Below are 13,815 nucleotides of genomic sequence, written 5' to 3'. Positions count from 1 at the left end.
ACCGGTCCGCGGGAAAAAAATACCAGGCCTCAGCGTGGCTGCCAGGGTGTTCTGGGCTCTCAGAGTGCCCGTGCAGCATCGGGTACCCCAAGCCCTATCCCGGGCTGGGTGGAGGATGCAGCCAGGTGAAACAGTGAAAATGTATTCATTTTTTTTATATGCGTTTATATTTTTGGGCTGCAAAAAACTACTGAAAAAAAATTGGTTCCAATTAAAGTAAAAAGTTTAGGAAACCCTGGTCTAGCCAGCTTTCTATCCTTCGTACAGTCCATTTATCCAATCCATATTCCCTTAACTTGTTGGCATGAATATTGTGGGTGACCGTATCAAAAGCTTTGCTAAAGCTGGCGCTGGGGGCTTTGGGAGGACCAGAAACAACTTATTTGCATATTCATCATTTGCTTAATAAATATGCAAATATGCACATGAACGTTACCGGTCCTCCAAAAGCTCATGAATGGATTTACTGGTCCCCGTGTCAAAAAGTTTGGGAACCCCTGATTTATATTAATGGCCTTTTATGATGGGACAAGCAGCAATGGGCTTAAGCTGCAGCAGGAGGTTTAGATTGGACATAGGAAAAATATCCTAACTATCATGGTGGTTAAACACTGGAATAAATTGCCTAGGGAAGTTGTGGAATCTCCACACTGGAGATATTTAAGAGCAGTTTAGACAGACATCTATCACGCATCATCTAGACGGTGCTCGGTCCTGCCACAAGGGCAGGAGACTGGATTTGATGATCTCTCGAGGTCCCCTCCAGTTCTAGTGTTCTATGATTCTAGACCTGTCAGAAATGCCCTCGTATGTTACAAGGAAATTTACCTTGAGAAAAAGAAGGTAACTATCCAGACTTCTTTTCAAACATTTTTTTGGAAAAGTGCCCCAAAGGAACCAGTGCCATCAGTGGGGCCAACAGCCATCATGGGCCCTGGGACAAGGTGTAGGGGAACCCTGAATCTGTGCCCCCCAGGAGGAATGAAGCCTTGGCTGGAAGGGATGAGGCCTCAGGCAGTCAGCCCTTAACGTAGCCTAGACCATGGTGTGCTCCCATAGCCTTCAGAGCCATGTGGAATGGTACTCTAGTGGCAATCCAAAGGGACCTGTGGCTCCAGCTGATGCTGCTACCGTTGAAGCAGCACCAGCAGCTCGGAGCTCAAGGCCCCTTTGAATCTCCAGGTCTCGCGGCAATTGCCACTTTTGTTGTCTCCCCACCCCCGTCAGTGGGTCTGAGTGCCATCAACCTCCTCATCCGCTTCTAATTAAACCTGCCTTTCATCAAGCACCAACATTCAGATTAGACAATTTTACTGTTTTTCTATTTTGTTTAATTACTGGTATTGTAACAATACTGTTTTCTATTTTTCCATTGCAAATATATAACATTCTTTCTATGGGAAAATGTGTTCTAAGTTCCTACATATGAACTTTTGAAACACAAACCATTTGTAATCTGAGGACTTCCTGTATATGTTTCTTGAGGTCCCTTCTAGTCCTAGGAGTCTATAAAACACTGAAATTGGTTAGTGATAAAGTTAGCTACCAACTGTAAACAGAATTATGTACAAGGCTTCAGAGAAGTCCACTTCTGATCTTCTCCCTCCCTATGAATTTATTCAGGATGGAGTGGAATGAAGGAGAGGTCAGTTTCAGGAAAGAATGAAATCAGGTAAAAATGCTCCATTCTGAGATGTTTGGCTATCAAAGCTTTGAGAGAAAAATGGTAATATATGCATTTTTTGCAGGAAAAAAAATCTGTTGTATCTATATTATTCAAACTTTTAAAAAGCAAACAGTATGAACAGGTGAGAATAAAAATAAAACATTTTGAAGTAAACTTATTTTTATTGCATTGCCTAATCCACCTGGCCTAGTACCTAAAGTTTAGATAAAAAACTATCATGTAATAATGATTATAACCACTAGATGTCACAAGTGTTCTACAGTTTACTTTTATACTTTAAAAAAAGCAAATTTAAAGCCCTATTTTACTCTAATGTTCTTTACCTTGCACAAAATGAAAAATGAGTATTGCATTCATTTATAAAGGAAAAAGCATGATAAACCTGGACTAAAGTTATGTGTCAAAGATGAAAATATTTTATCCATTAATTGTTTTATGAACTAAAAGGCTTTCAGAGAGCTGGGTCTTTCTTTATGATATTCAAGCACCTTACATATTTAAATATCTCATTTAGCTGAAAGTTTTGAAAAAAATGTAGAAAGTCTATTTCCTAGTAAATGGATGCAGAGCAGAAATAGCACATGTTTTTCCAGTTAAGGTCAGATTTAATCTTTCTATCCAGAATTACTTTTTTACTTGACAGGATAAAAACGATGTTATTAAATGGGTTATTTTCATCAATTTTTGGTCAAATCACATTTCCCTTTTTGGGCTGCACATACAGATCTGAAGATCTGCCATTGTGGAGAATAGGACTTGATCAGCAGATCCTCAATTTAGTGTGTGGAAGTTGTCATAATTCCAGATATAAAGCCAGTTTTTAGACAACTCTTTTTTAACACTCTCATCATACCTAGGAACTGCAAAATAAATGACAAATAAAAGAATCAAGGTTTAAGTCATGGGCCTGATGCATGACTGCAGAGGAGAATAAAGGAACATAAAGAGCCCATCTCCAGAACCCATGTCTAGAAAGCATAGTTGCCACTGGGCTACTCCTCCTCCTTTTCTCCTCATAGAAGCAGGCAGGGAATGGATGAGCAGAGAGGGGCAGTTTGGGCACTACTCTCAAACTGCATCATCCATATATCAAACCCAGTGCAGTCAAAGACACCATCCTGCATCACTAGAAGAATTTAGCACTGATTATCTTCTTCCTGGAATGAAGAGAAAGCAGGCACAAGACTCTGAATGTTAGAGGCCCCAGTTTAGGTAAGCACTTAAGCACATGTAAAACTTTAAGCAAGTGATTCACTTCAATAGGCCTTTAACATGTATTTACATGTTTTCCTGAACTGAGTCAAGGACTCAATCTGCTTCCTGCATTGAACCTTCCTCAGGCTGCATCCAGCCCTCAATGCTCAGTGCTGGGGGTGCTAATCACAACAGAATGAGTACAGGAGGGAAGAATCAGCTTTTACTCTCAAATATATTTTTTCCTCTTTAAACAAGTTTCTTTCTTTATGTCACAAAAATGTACCTATCTTACTGAATGCTTTGAAGTTATTTTATGTTATAAAGGAAAATCCTATTCACTTACATTTCATGTTTCTTCGTATCTGTACCATACAGAACTGCATCATCTAATTGCAAGGCTCTTTGGGAACAAGTCATCACTATTTCATGGTCATGTGATGCATATGCAAAATGTGTAAGTCTTGTCAATGTCTGCAGTTCTACTAATGGATCTGGCCAGTTGCATTCTAATGTCATTTTCACCAACTGCAAATAATAGCAAAAGAAATATGTTTGCTAATGTTGTCATTTTGATTGTCAATTGCTTTTCATACACAGCATGCAAGGATACTAAATATTTTATATGGGCCACCTACCAATTTTGAAAAGACACAAAGAAAACAACATATATAAAGGTATGATTGCATAATTCTTTTCCTGTTAACACTGCCCCACATATAATAAGACTCTCATGATCAGTATACATGACAAGCCCTGATTCACAGAGCCACCATCCTTTTTCATTCAAATTCTCTCTATGCCCATGAACAGAACTTTCTAAAAATGTATATATAGTATTCTAAAGTTAAAAAAGAGGTTACTTACTGTGTGCAGTAACTGGTGTTCTTCAAGATGGATGTCCCTGTGAGCACTCCACTGTAGGTGTCTCAGCACCCCAGCGCCTATAAATTGGAACTTTTTAGCCTGTGCACATGCCCTGGGTGCCTGTGCCCTGGGTGACTATGCACATGCATGGTGCTGTCTCACACCATAGCGAGTATGCCAACGTGCATGCATCATCAAACATCCCCACTTCCTTCTTTACCGCAGAGAGATGTTAAGATTCCAGAGCAGAAGGAAGGAGGGAGGGCAGCGGAACGCCCACAGTGACACCCATCTCAAAGAACACCAGTTACTGCACAGGGTGAGTGACCTCTTTTTTCTTCTTTGAGGTGTGTCCCTGTGGGTGCTCACTGTAAGAAACTATGGAGCAGTACCCTGAGAATTTGAAAGAAGGGGCTTCGTATATATATTGTGAGGAGCAGATAGAACTGCCACTCCAAATGTAGTGTGTAGTTAGGTATACTTATCTAAGGCATAATGTTTTGTGAAGATATGCATTGAAGATCATGTTGCAGTCATACAAATATCAGTGATAGGGACATTCTGAAGGAAAACTGTAGAGGCAGTGACTGTTCTGGTGGAGTGAGCTCGTATTTGATCTGGGAGTGGTACTTTGTTGATCGAGTAGCACATCTTGGATGCAGCAGACAACCCATTTAGAAAGTCTTTGTTTGGAAATGGTTTGACCCTTGGAGTGATTTGCTAAGGATAGGAACAGTTTAGGAGAACTGTTTAGTCTAAATTGCTTTCTTCTTTCTACGTAGAAGGCAATCGTGTGACTGGCATCTAAGAAATGGAGAAGAGTGGCATTGGCATCTGGATGAGGCTTCTGGTAGAAAACAGGTAAGTATATTGGAATTGAGAAACCACTTTGGGTAGAAATTTCAGGTGAAGTCTGAGCACCTCCTTGCCCTTATAAAATACTGTAAAAAGAGGGTAGGTCATAAGCATGGTGAGCTTGCTAACTCTTCTCACCATGGTGAGGGCAATGAAGAAAACCACTTTCATTGAGAGATGAAAGCGAACAAGTCACCATTGGTTCAAAGGGGTGACCTGTCAAGGTTGTAAGACGAGGTTCATTTCCCAAGAAGGTGGTGTTTGCCTAATCAGAGGGAACACATTGTTGAGTCCTTTCAAGAACCTTTTCATAGTCAGATGAGCAAAGACTCTGTGTCCCTCTATCTGTGAATGCTTGCTTAAAACTGCAGCCAAGTGAACTTTAACTGAGGAGTTTGAGGCACCCTGCTTCTTCAAGGAAAGCAGGTAATCTAGCATCTTTGGTAGAGGTGTTGAGAGCGGTGATAATGAATTATATGTGGTCCATAGAACGAAAGGTTGCCACTTTTGAGCATAATTTTTTCTTGTGCTCAACTTGTGACTATTCATGATTAACTGCTAGACCTTCTGAGAAGGTGGAATTGGACGCGATTAGCTCTGAAGAAGCCAGGCTTTGAGATATAACCTCTGAATGTTTGGATGTAAGATTCAGCCCTTGTCCTGTGACAGAAGGTCTGGGTCTTGTGGGAGATGAAGTGGAGGAGCTATGACCACCTGTGATAGGAAAGGGAACCAGATTTGTATGGGCCATATGGATGCGCTAATATCACTTGGGTCCTGTCTTGCTTTATTTGCTGAATGACTTTGTTGAACAGTGGTACTGATGGAAAAGCATACATGAGTTTGCCCACCCAGTTGAATAACAGGGTGTCACATAGGGCATTCTTGCCCAGGCCTGCCCTGGAACAGTAATTGGAGCATTTCACATTGTGAAATGGGGCAAACAAGTCTATTTCTAGAAAGTCCCACTTCTAGAATATGGTAAGTAAGTTTTGTGGTGAATCCCACACTCGCACTTCTGAAGAAAGTTTCTGCTCAGGTGGTCTGCCATCACATTTTGCTTTCCTGGGAGATACAGTGCCGAAATAAATGTTCATGTGATGTTTGATGCATTAGTGTCACAGAGCTGTGACCTCTCTGCAAAGATGATAAGACCTGGCCCTTCCTTCCCAGTTTATATAAAACATGCAAGCCATGTTGTCCCTAAGGAGCCTTACTGATTCATTGCAAATCAGAGAGAGGAAATATTTGCATTCCTGTCTGGCTGCTGAGAGCTCCAGAATGTTGATGTGGAGTGCTGCCTCCAGTGGAGACCATCTTCCCTGAATGTTATAGTCCTCAAGGTGGGCTTCCCATACTTCCAGAGAAGTGTCTGTTATTGTGATGGAAGGGAGGGATCCATTGGAATGGTACTTCCATGCAAAAGCTGTGGGGCTACAACCTCCAATGTAGAAACTCTTTTACCTTTTTTGGAGGTCCCAGGATCTTGTGCAGACAGGGCCGTCCTGAGTCATTCATGCACCCTGGGCCTCAGGAGTGTGGAGCATGCACGGCTCTGCCCCCGGGCACGCGGCGCATGCATGGTCCCACCCCCACCCAGCCCCTCAGCCCAGTGTGGCACCTCTTACAATGGGGCGCCCCGGGCGGTAGCCGGGTCAGCCCGTAGCTTGGGCCGGCTCTGTGTGCAGATGATGCAAGTGTTCAGCCATGCTTAAAGGCAACACATATGCAACATCATTGGAGGCTAGGGCAAATGTTACCATATAGGCTGTAGCCAAAATGTAGCGGAGCAGTTCTAGGCATTGCCTGGACAACATTGTAGGGCTATACGGTTTGAGCTAACACAGCTAATGACGGGAAGCATTGATGCAGAAGCCTGGCGTGTACATGGATGCAATCCAACATTACACCTACGAATTCCAGTTCCTAAGTAGAAGTCAGATGGGACTTTTGTACCTTTATTTACACAGGCCCAGAGTGCTGAATAAGTTAATAGCCCTTGCTGTGAATTCTGTTGTTAGTTGAGCTGTGGGAGCTACTATGAGGCAGTTATCCAGGTATGGGAAGATTATCATTCCTAATCTTCGGAAGTGAGCTATTGATACTGCCATGAAAATATCCTTGGGACTGAGGTGAGCCCGAAAAGGACACAATATTAGTAGTGACAGTCTTTTAAGCTGAATCTGAGAAACTTCCTGGGTGACAGATGGATTGTAATGTGAAAGTAAGTATCTTGTAGGTCAAAGGATGATATCCAGTTTCCTTTTTCTAAAGATGGAATTATCTTTGCCAGCATTACCATGGTAAAGCGTTGCTTCTTTAGGTATCTGTTCAGTCTGCGTAGGTCCAAGATGGGTCTCCAAACTCCTGATTTTTTCAGTTAAGAAGTATCAGGAATAAAACCGCTTTCTCCTTTGGGGAGCTGGCACTGGTTCTGTTGCTCCCATTACAAGAAGCCTGTCTGTCTCCCTGTCTCCTGTTGCAGGAGAGTCCTGTGAGAGGGTTCCCTGAAGAGGTACAGTGTGTGTGTGTGTGTGGGGGGGGGGGTTGTGTTGAACTGAAGGAGATTAAAGGAATGATATAATCTTTGGAGATTAGCCCATTTGTTGGATGTTATGTGCAAACAGACTTGATGGAATGGATGCAGACTGTAATGATGCTGGCCATGTAGCAAAATAGATGTCGAACCTTTGACCAATGCCTAAAAATGCCTCTCTCATGGTTAGAGGCTGGGATGCAGTGGACTGATCTTGAGGATGTCTTCTCTTCTGCTGCCTCTGGTGGCACCTCTCTGTTGGGAGGTATAAGCGGATGTTCTAGCCTGAGGAGTATAAAAGCAGCTCTGCTTCTTCTTGGGCTTTGGGACATACATGCCTAAAGTCTTCAATGTAGCCCTAGAAACTTTCAGAATGTGTAGGCATGTGTCTGTAGAGATGGAGAATAGGGTTTTCCCTTCAAAAGGAGGATCCTCAACTGTATTTTGCACTTTCTTAGGAAACCCGGAAAAGTGTAACTCAGAGGCCCTGCACATCACAATACCATCGCCAAAGAATGAGATGCTGTGTCAGCCAAATCTAGGAAGGCCTGCAATGCCATCTTGGCTATGAGTGACCTCTCCAAGATTAGATTTGAAAGGGATCTTGTACTTCTCTGAGACGTGCTCAATAAAAGTTTTCATTCTGTCAAAAAGGTTGTATCTGTATCTTTATAGAAGGGCCAAATAATTAGCAACCTTAAATTTGAAGGATGTGGTTGAGTAAGCTTTGCATCCCAATATATCCAGCCTCTTCCAGTCCTTGTCATAGGGTGTTGACTTAAAGTCGATCTGTTTGCCCCTTGTGTGCACTTCTTCCACCATGAGGGAGTTGGGTGTTAGATGTGTAAATAGGAACTCGGCACATATTTCTTACTAGCTGAAGTTACCCGGTGTTGCTCGGGAAACCAGAGGAACAAAATGTAGAAAAACATTATCTTTTTTTGAATGGTAGAAAAGTTGCACTGATTTCTATAGGGATTAAAATATAAGTCCGTGTCATTCCCCCGAGGGGAGGAGGGTGCAACCCCGGGTGGAGACCACCCTTGCCCCCCGCCATGGGCTTCATTTCTCACTCATTCCCTGCAGGATTGTCCAGCCCCAATTCCTTCATCCCCCTTCAATCCTGCCCTCCCTCCACTCATCCCCAATGGTCCAGCCCCCCTGGACCAGCCCACCTCCCAACAATCCAGCCCCCCAATCCTTCCCTACCCCCCACTCACTCCCAACGGTCCAGCCCCTCCCCCCCATTAATTTCCTCCCCCACTAGATCTCACCTCCGGGTCCCCGAAGTGCCTCCTTCCAGACATTTTTTCAAAGTAGCAGTTGAGCAGTAACACCAGCCCAGCCCCCTCCACCTAGAGGGAGCCCCGGCAGCAATCCGCCCCACCCACTGGTCAGCCCCTGGTTCCCAAGCCAATCGCAATATTGAAGAGGGGCCTCCATATGCTTCCAGCAATGGTGGGGAAGCCGCTTCTCCCCGCACTGCCAAGCTCCGTTCAGCCCCGGGGAGAGGCGCCGGTTTCTCATCTCTTCCCTCCCACAGTACCTTACAACCTTCTCCTGGAGGAAAGGTTATCCCATGGAAAGTTTGTGGTAGGTCTTATAGTGTCCAAGTTATTAGACCACAAACATACAAACATTCTCCTTTATATATTAGATCCGCCCTTTTGGATAATGGAGATATAGAGGCTGGAATCTGCCTTTATATCTAGCTGATGATCCTAGCTGGGTCCAAGATGACCTCGTTTATGGGGAGGGCTATCTTGGATGAGGCACAGATGTGAAAGCTATCTGTGTTTATTCTGGACTTCAGGAACTTCCAGCGAATCCACATCCCTGTTGAATAAGTCCTGGAAGGACTTGAAGTCATCCCCAGTTGTTGGTGGAGGCATGATTCATTCATTGGGAGAGGATGAAGACAAGTGAGTTGGTGGGAGAGGGAGATCCTCCTGGATCTCCTCCAGGTCCTCTATATCCTCCTGGGTGATATCAGACTTCACTGATACGTAGGTTTTGGAATAATCTATCGTTGCATCGTGTATAATATTAAACACACAGTGTTCAATACACAAACAAAACTTTAATAACTATAGCCAAAGAAAAAATGTGGAATGTAATCTACAGAATTAGAATTGGGAAAGAAAGGTTATTTATGATTATAGCTCTTGAAGAACACTGTTGGCATACTCCTGTACTCCCTTTATTGACTCAGAACTTTCTAAAAAGGAAGGCATCTACTGGGAGTTGGTGCTGAAGGCCAAGCACAAGAACTGAGGTTTCCAACTGTATTTTTAGTTCTTTCACTTACTGAAACATGTATTACTGTAGTGCCAAATAAGAGGAATCAGATTTTTTAAATGGTGCATTTAACATTATATTCTTTCTTAAACTAATGGAATTAACATTTGAACTTTTAGCTGGGCCTGAGAATCTGTGGTACAATTTGCTCAAATTATTTTTATTGGTATGCAACATTTCTGCAAATAGCAAGGATATTTATATATAGACTAAATTATCTCTCTAGATAGTAGGATCTTCTTAACATATAGATCAGGTAACCTAAATGTCCTGGTATTTGAGTAAAGTTTAGTGAAAATTACTGAATTGGGTGCTGGATTGGTACATGGAAAATTTAGAAATTTAGTCAGGATTGGGGGGGCGGGGGGAAGAGAGCACTGCGGAATCATTTTAGTTTGTGAAACTGCATTTGGGAATTCATCCATCAATACCAAGATCTCATGTACTCTGCAGGGACTTATGCTTACTGAGAATCCTATCTTTAGAGACAGTTGATACAACAAGCTGCTAAAGATTTAAATAATTTCAACAGATTCATAAATAGTAAATTTCAACTTCCCCAAAAAGATTACAAATATATGGGAAAATATACACCACTCCTTTCAAAAACCTCAAAACAGTAGGATATAAAAATATTAAACACACCTGTGTAACAGATATGGCAGCAGCTGTTCAGTAACAACAACCATAATGTAATTACATTTAACATCTTTGTAGGTGAAAAAATGCAAAAGAAACCCACCAGAACAATATTTATTTTAAAAAAATGAGGGAGCTAGCAAAACATAAATTAAAAGAAGAAGTCACAAGAGTTAAATGCCTGCAAACTTCAGGGACATTATTTTAAAAACACCATAATACAGATTCAAAACAACTGTTTATCCCCAAACAAAAAGCAAAACAATAAGTACCAAAAAAATTGCAACTATAGTTAAAAAAACACATTAATACTCCAGGTAGCTAGAGGCATAAAAGCTTCCTTTAAAAATATGAACTCAAATTGGGAAAATGTCCCATGGGGAAAATAAATACAAGTATAACCTCTGAACGTCAAGTGTAACAGTATATAAGGCAAGTGAAGGAAAAAACTGTGAGTAACTAGCTATTAGCAATAAAAAATAATAGCAATTATTATTTTAAGTACAACTCTTGGTGGGTGATTGAGCACTCAAAAAAGATAAGGCCACTGGAGAGAAGACAAAATAATTTTTACATCAGTATTCCCTGCAGAATATATTCTATATCTACACCATTCTTTCTAGGTAACAAATCCAAAGAACTGAGATGTCAATAGAGGAGTTTTTGGAACAAAGTGATAAATTAAAGAGCAGTAAGTCCCCAGGACAAGATGATATTTACCCCAGAGTTCTGAATTCTACTAACATAACTACTTACTATGGTACATAACTATCACTTAAATCAGCCACTGTACCAAATGATAGGAGATAGCTAATGTAATTCCAATTTTTAAATAAAGTCCCACAATTACAGGCTGGTAAGCCTAACTTCAGTACCCCACAAACCGAATAAAACTATAACAAAGAACAAAATTAATTGACACCAATAAACATGTAATGTTGGGATAGAGTCAACATGGCTTTTGTAAAGGAAAATCATGCCTCACCAGCCTAGTAGAATGTTTTAAGGGAGGCATGTGGACAAGGGTGATCCAGTGGATATAGTGTACTTGAAATTTCAGAAAACCATTGACCTCTGCACCAAAAGCTCTTAAACAAACTAAATAGTCTTGGGTTAAGAGGGAAGATCCTCTGATGGATCATTACTGGTCATGACAGGAAACAAAGGGTAGGAATAAATGGATAGTTTTCCCAATGGAGAGTGGTAAACATAAGAGTCTCTCAAGATTCTATACTGGTACCTGTGCTGTTCAACATATTCATAAAATGATTTTAAAAAAGGGATGAATGGTAAGGCGAAAAAATTTGTAAATGATGAAAAACTTCTCAAGATAGTTAAGTCCAAAGATGACTGTAATTACTCACAAAGGAATCTGAAAAATTAAAAACGTAATCCAGTGATAAGTTAAAAAGTAATACCCAATGAAAAAGTAATCCCAACTACACCTAGGTTAAAAATTAGGTAAATTCATGCAGGATATCTCCATAAACAGGCATTAGCCAAAATGGTCAGTCCACAACCCCATGTTTCAGGTTTCAATTGCCAAAAGCTAGGATTAGACAACAGGTGGTAGATTATTCAAAATTGCCCTGTTCCATTCATTACCTCTGAAGCATCTGGCAATGGCCACAGTCAGAAGACAGGATACCGGGCTAAATGGACCATAGGTCTGACACAATAGGGCCATGCTTATGTTCTTAATTTCTTACAGTATTCCTGAAAGACTTTATTATTGTACTAAGTTTATATATTATTATAGACTGTGATTATGTGTAACCTCTCTGGGGGAAGATGTGAGATTGGGAGTTCAAGTAACTATACTGAAAATGTGCCAGACCGTATGGCCTTTTGCGACAATAAGTGTTAAGTGGATTTCCTAGGCAATCCCTATGGCAAGGATAATGCAAATTCACTAACACTCATTATGCAGAAACCCAGCCTTTTGAAACTATGCCCTGAGAAGAGGTATTGTCTGTCAATTATGTATTACAGAAAGCCATGATTAAAGGTCCAAGCTGTATAAAAAATGGCTGATGTGCCCAGTTTTGATTCTGGTTCTAAAACTTATAACCACAAGAAAACCCACCTGTGCCTTTTGAAGGCCTGAAACCTACGAGAATATGAGGTTCGAACTGAGGGCAATATCTTGTAAACTTTTTAGCAGTATTTTCGTATTAAACATCTGTTAAATTGTTAAGCTGAGTTGAAGTGCCAGAAGTGTGGTCCAATGTTGAATGCACCTTTAAAAGAATCTGACAGCTCCCAGAACAATTTAGTAAAATAGAAGGGGGAATCTTGCATTCCCACTGTTCTTACTATACCCATTTTGTGGTTGAATATTGAAATTTAATTTTCAGGGATGTCAATTTACTAATTGTTATTATCATTATGTCGACTTTAAAAACAATAAAAACGGTATAGTTCCCCAACAGAAATAATTTTGTATCCAACTAAACAAAACTCAGATTACAGAAACATACCAGCAATATTTACAGTATGTAGATCTGCATATTATCAAAAGTAAAAACTTAGTAAAATAAAGCTAAATACCTGAGACAAACTGAGAACAGTAAAGTCCATGAGACCCAAGCCATTACATGAGTACATTTCCAAAGCCACAAGAACTTTTGTGATTGGGTTTTGTCCATCATCATTCTGAGAAGCAAGAAATGTCACATTTATTCCAAACTTCAAAGATGTATAAACATTATAAAATAAAAAATTCAGTAAAGCATATATTTTATCTATTTTTGGTTACATATATGTAGAACTCTGATTTGCATTCAAGGGTCATTTAACTACTGCAAAAACTGCTCACCTACTGTTTTTATTGTGTTACTAAAAATGTCAATTTTGAAAATTTTAACTAATTTCATTTCATTCATATCATCTATCAGATCAAAACTCCAACAGTTTCAGTAAAGAGATTAGCAACTATACAATGAATATGTTATAAAATTCTAATTAAGAGAGTAATTTCTTCATCCCATGCAAAAAAAAAAAATAGATGTGTTTGTAATGTGATAATGTAGCAACCAAATTTTATTTTCCATGTTGTCTTCCAAAAATGTACATATTCTCATGTTTTCTATATTAATGTACTCATTTTTCGCATAAGACTTCACAGAATCTATACCTCATCATCTGTTCCAAGTTTATGCCCAATTTGCTGCTGTAGTAACTGTTTTGCTTTCACCCAGGTAGCAATGATATGTTGTCGAACAACTATAGGTACCAGTTCACTAGGTATGTTTCCATTTGTCAAATTCAGGGCAAATTCACAAACCTAAAATCCAAGTAAAAAAAACAAAAAAATTAGGACATGAATCTATGGATACCTCATGCTCCAGCAGTTCTTATGAATACAATGCATTCCGCAGAGTGTGTGGTCAATCTGTCTAACATTTCTGATAAAACTGAGTTAAAGGATAAATGTCTCAATTCTCCAGCTGAATTATGCTCAGTAAAGAACTTGAGTGCATGACACAACTTGACACAAGTGCTGAAGGATCCGACCAGGGGCCATGCACAGCTTGACCTGCTCACAAACAGGGAGGAACTAATAGAGGAAGTAGAGGTGGGTGACAACCTGGGAAGTAGTGATCATTGGATGGTAGATTTCAGATCCTGACCAAAGGAAGAAAAGAGTGTAGTAAAATACACATCCTGGACTTCAGAAAAGCAGATTTTGACTCCCTCAGAGATCTGATGGGCAGAATAGCATGGGATGCTAACATGA

The 13,815-nt window shown here is 40.5% G+C and overlaps 1 protein-coding gene across 7 annotated transcripts in view; it reads right to left on the bottom strand.

Moving 5' to 3' along the window:
- The window catches only part of CFAP46 (cilia and flagella associated protein 46), a 211,320-nt gene that overhangs the window by 130,902 nt on the left and 66,603 nt on the right, over window positions 1–13,815 (bottom strand). For all 7 annotated transcript variants that reach the window (XR_012905646.2, XM_075935219.2, XM_075935218.2 and 4 more), the window contains 3 exons: window positions 13,213–13,362; window positions 12,627–12,731; window positions 3,228–3,409 (listed from right to left, as the gene is read on the bottom strand). Coding sequence is in view for 6 of the 7 variants with exons in the window: in XM_075935219.2 (XP_075791334.2) it covers window positions 3,228–3,409; window positions 12,627–12,731; window positions 13,213–13,362 (437 nt within the window). In the remaining variant the exon portion in view is untranslated. The remainder of the gene's footprint in view (window positions 1–3,227; window positions 3,410–12,626; window positions 12,732–13,212; window positions 13,363–13,815) is intronic.

The sequence above is a fragment of the Pelodiscus sinensis genome, chromosome 8 (genome assembly GCF_052426305.1).
Source record: "Pelodiscus sinensis isolate ZL-2025 chromosome 8, ASM5242630v1, whole genome shotgun sequence".
Lineage (NCBI taxonomy): Eukaryota > Metazoa > Chordata > Testudines > Trionychidae > Pelodiscus > Pelodiscus sinensis.
Note: the sequence above shows the minus strand (reverse complement) of the source record. Positions and strands in the feature narration are given on the sequence as shown.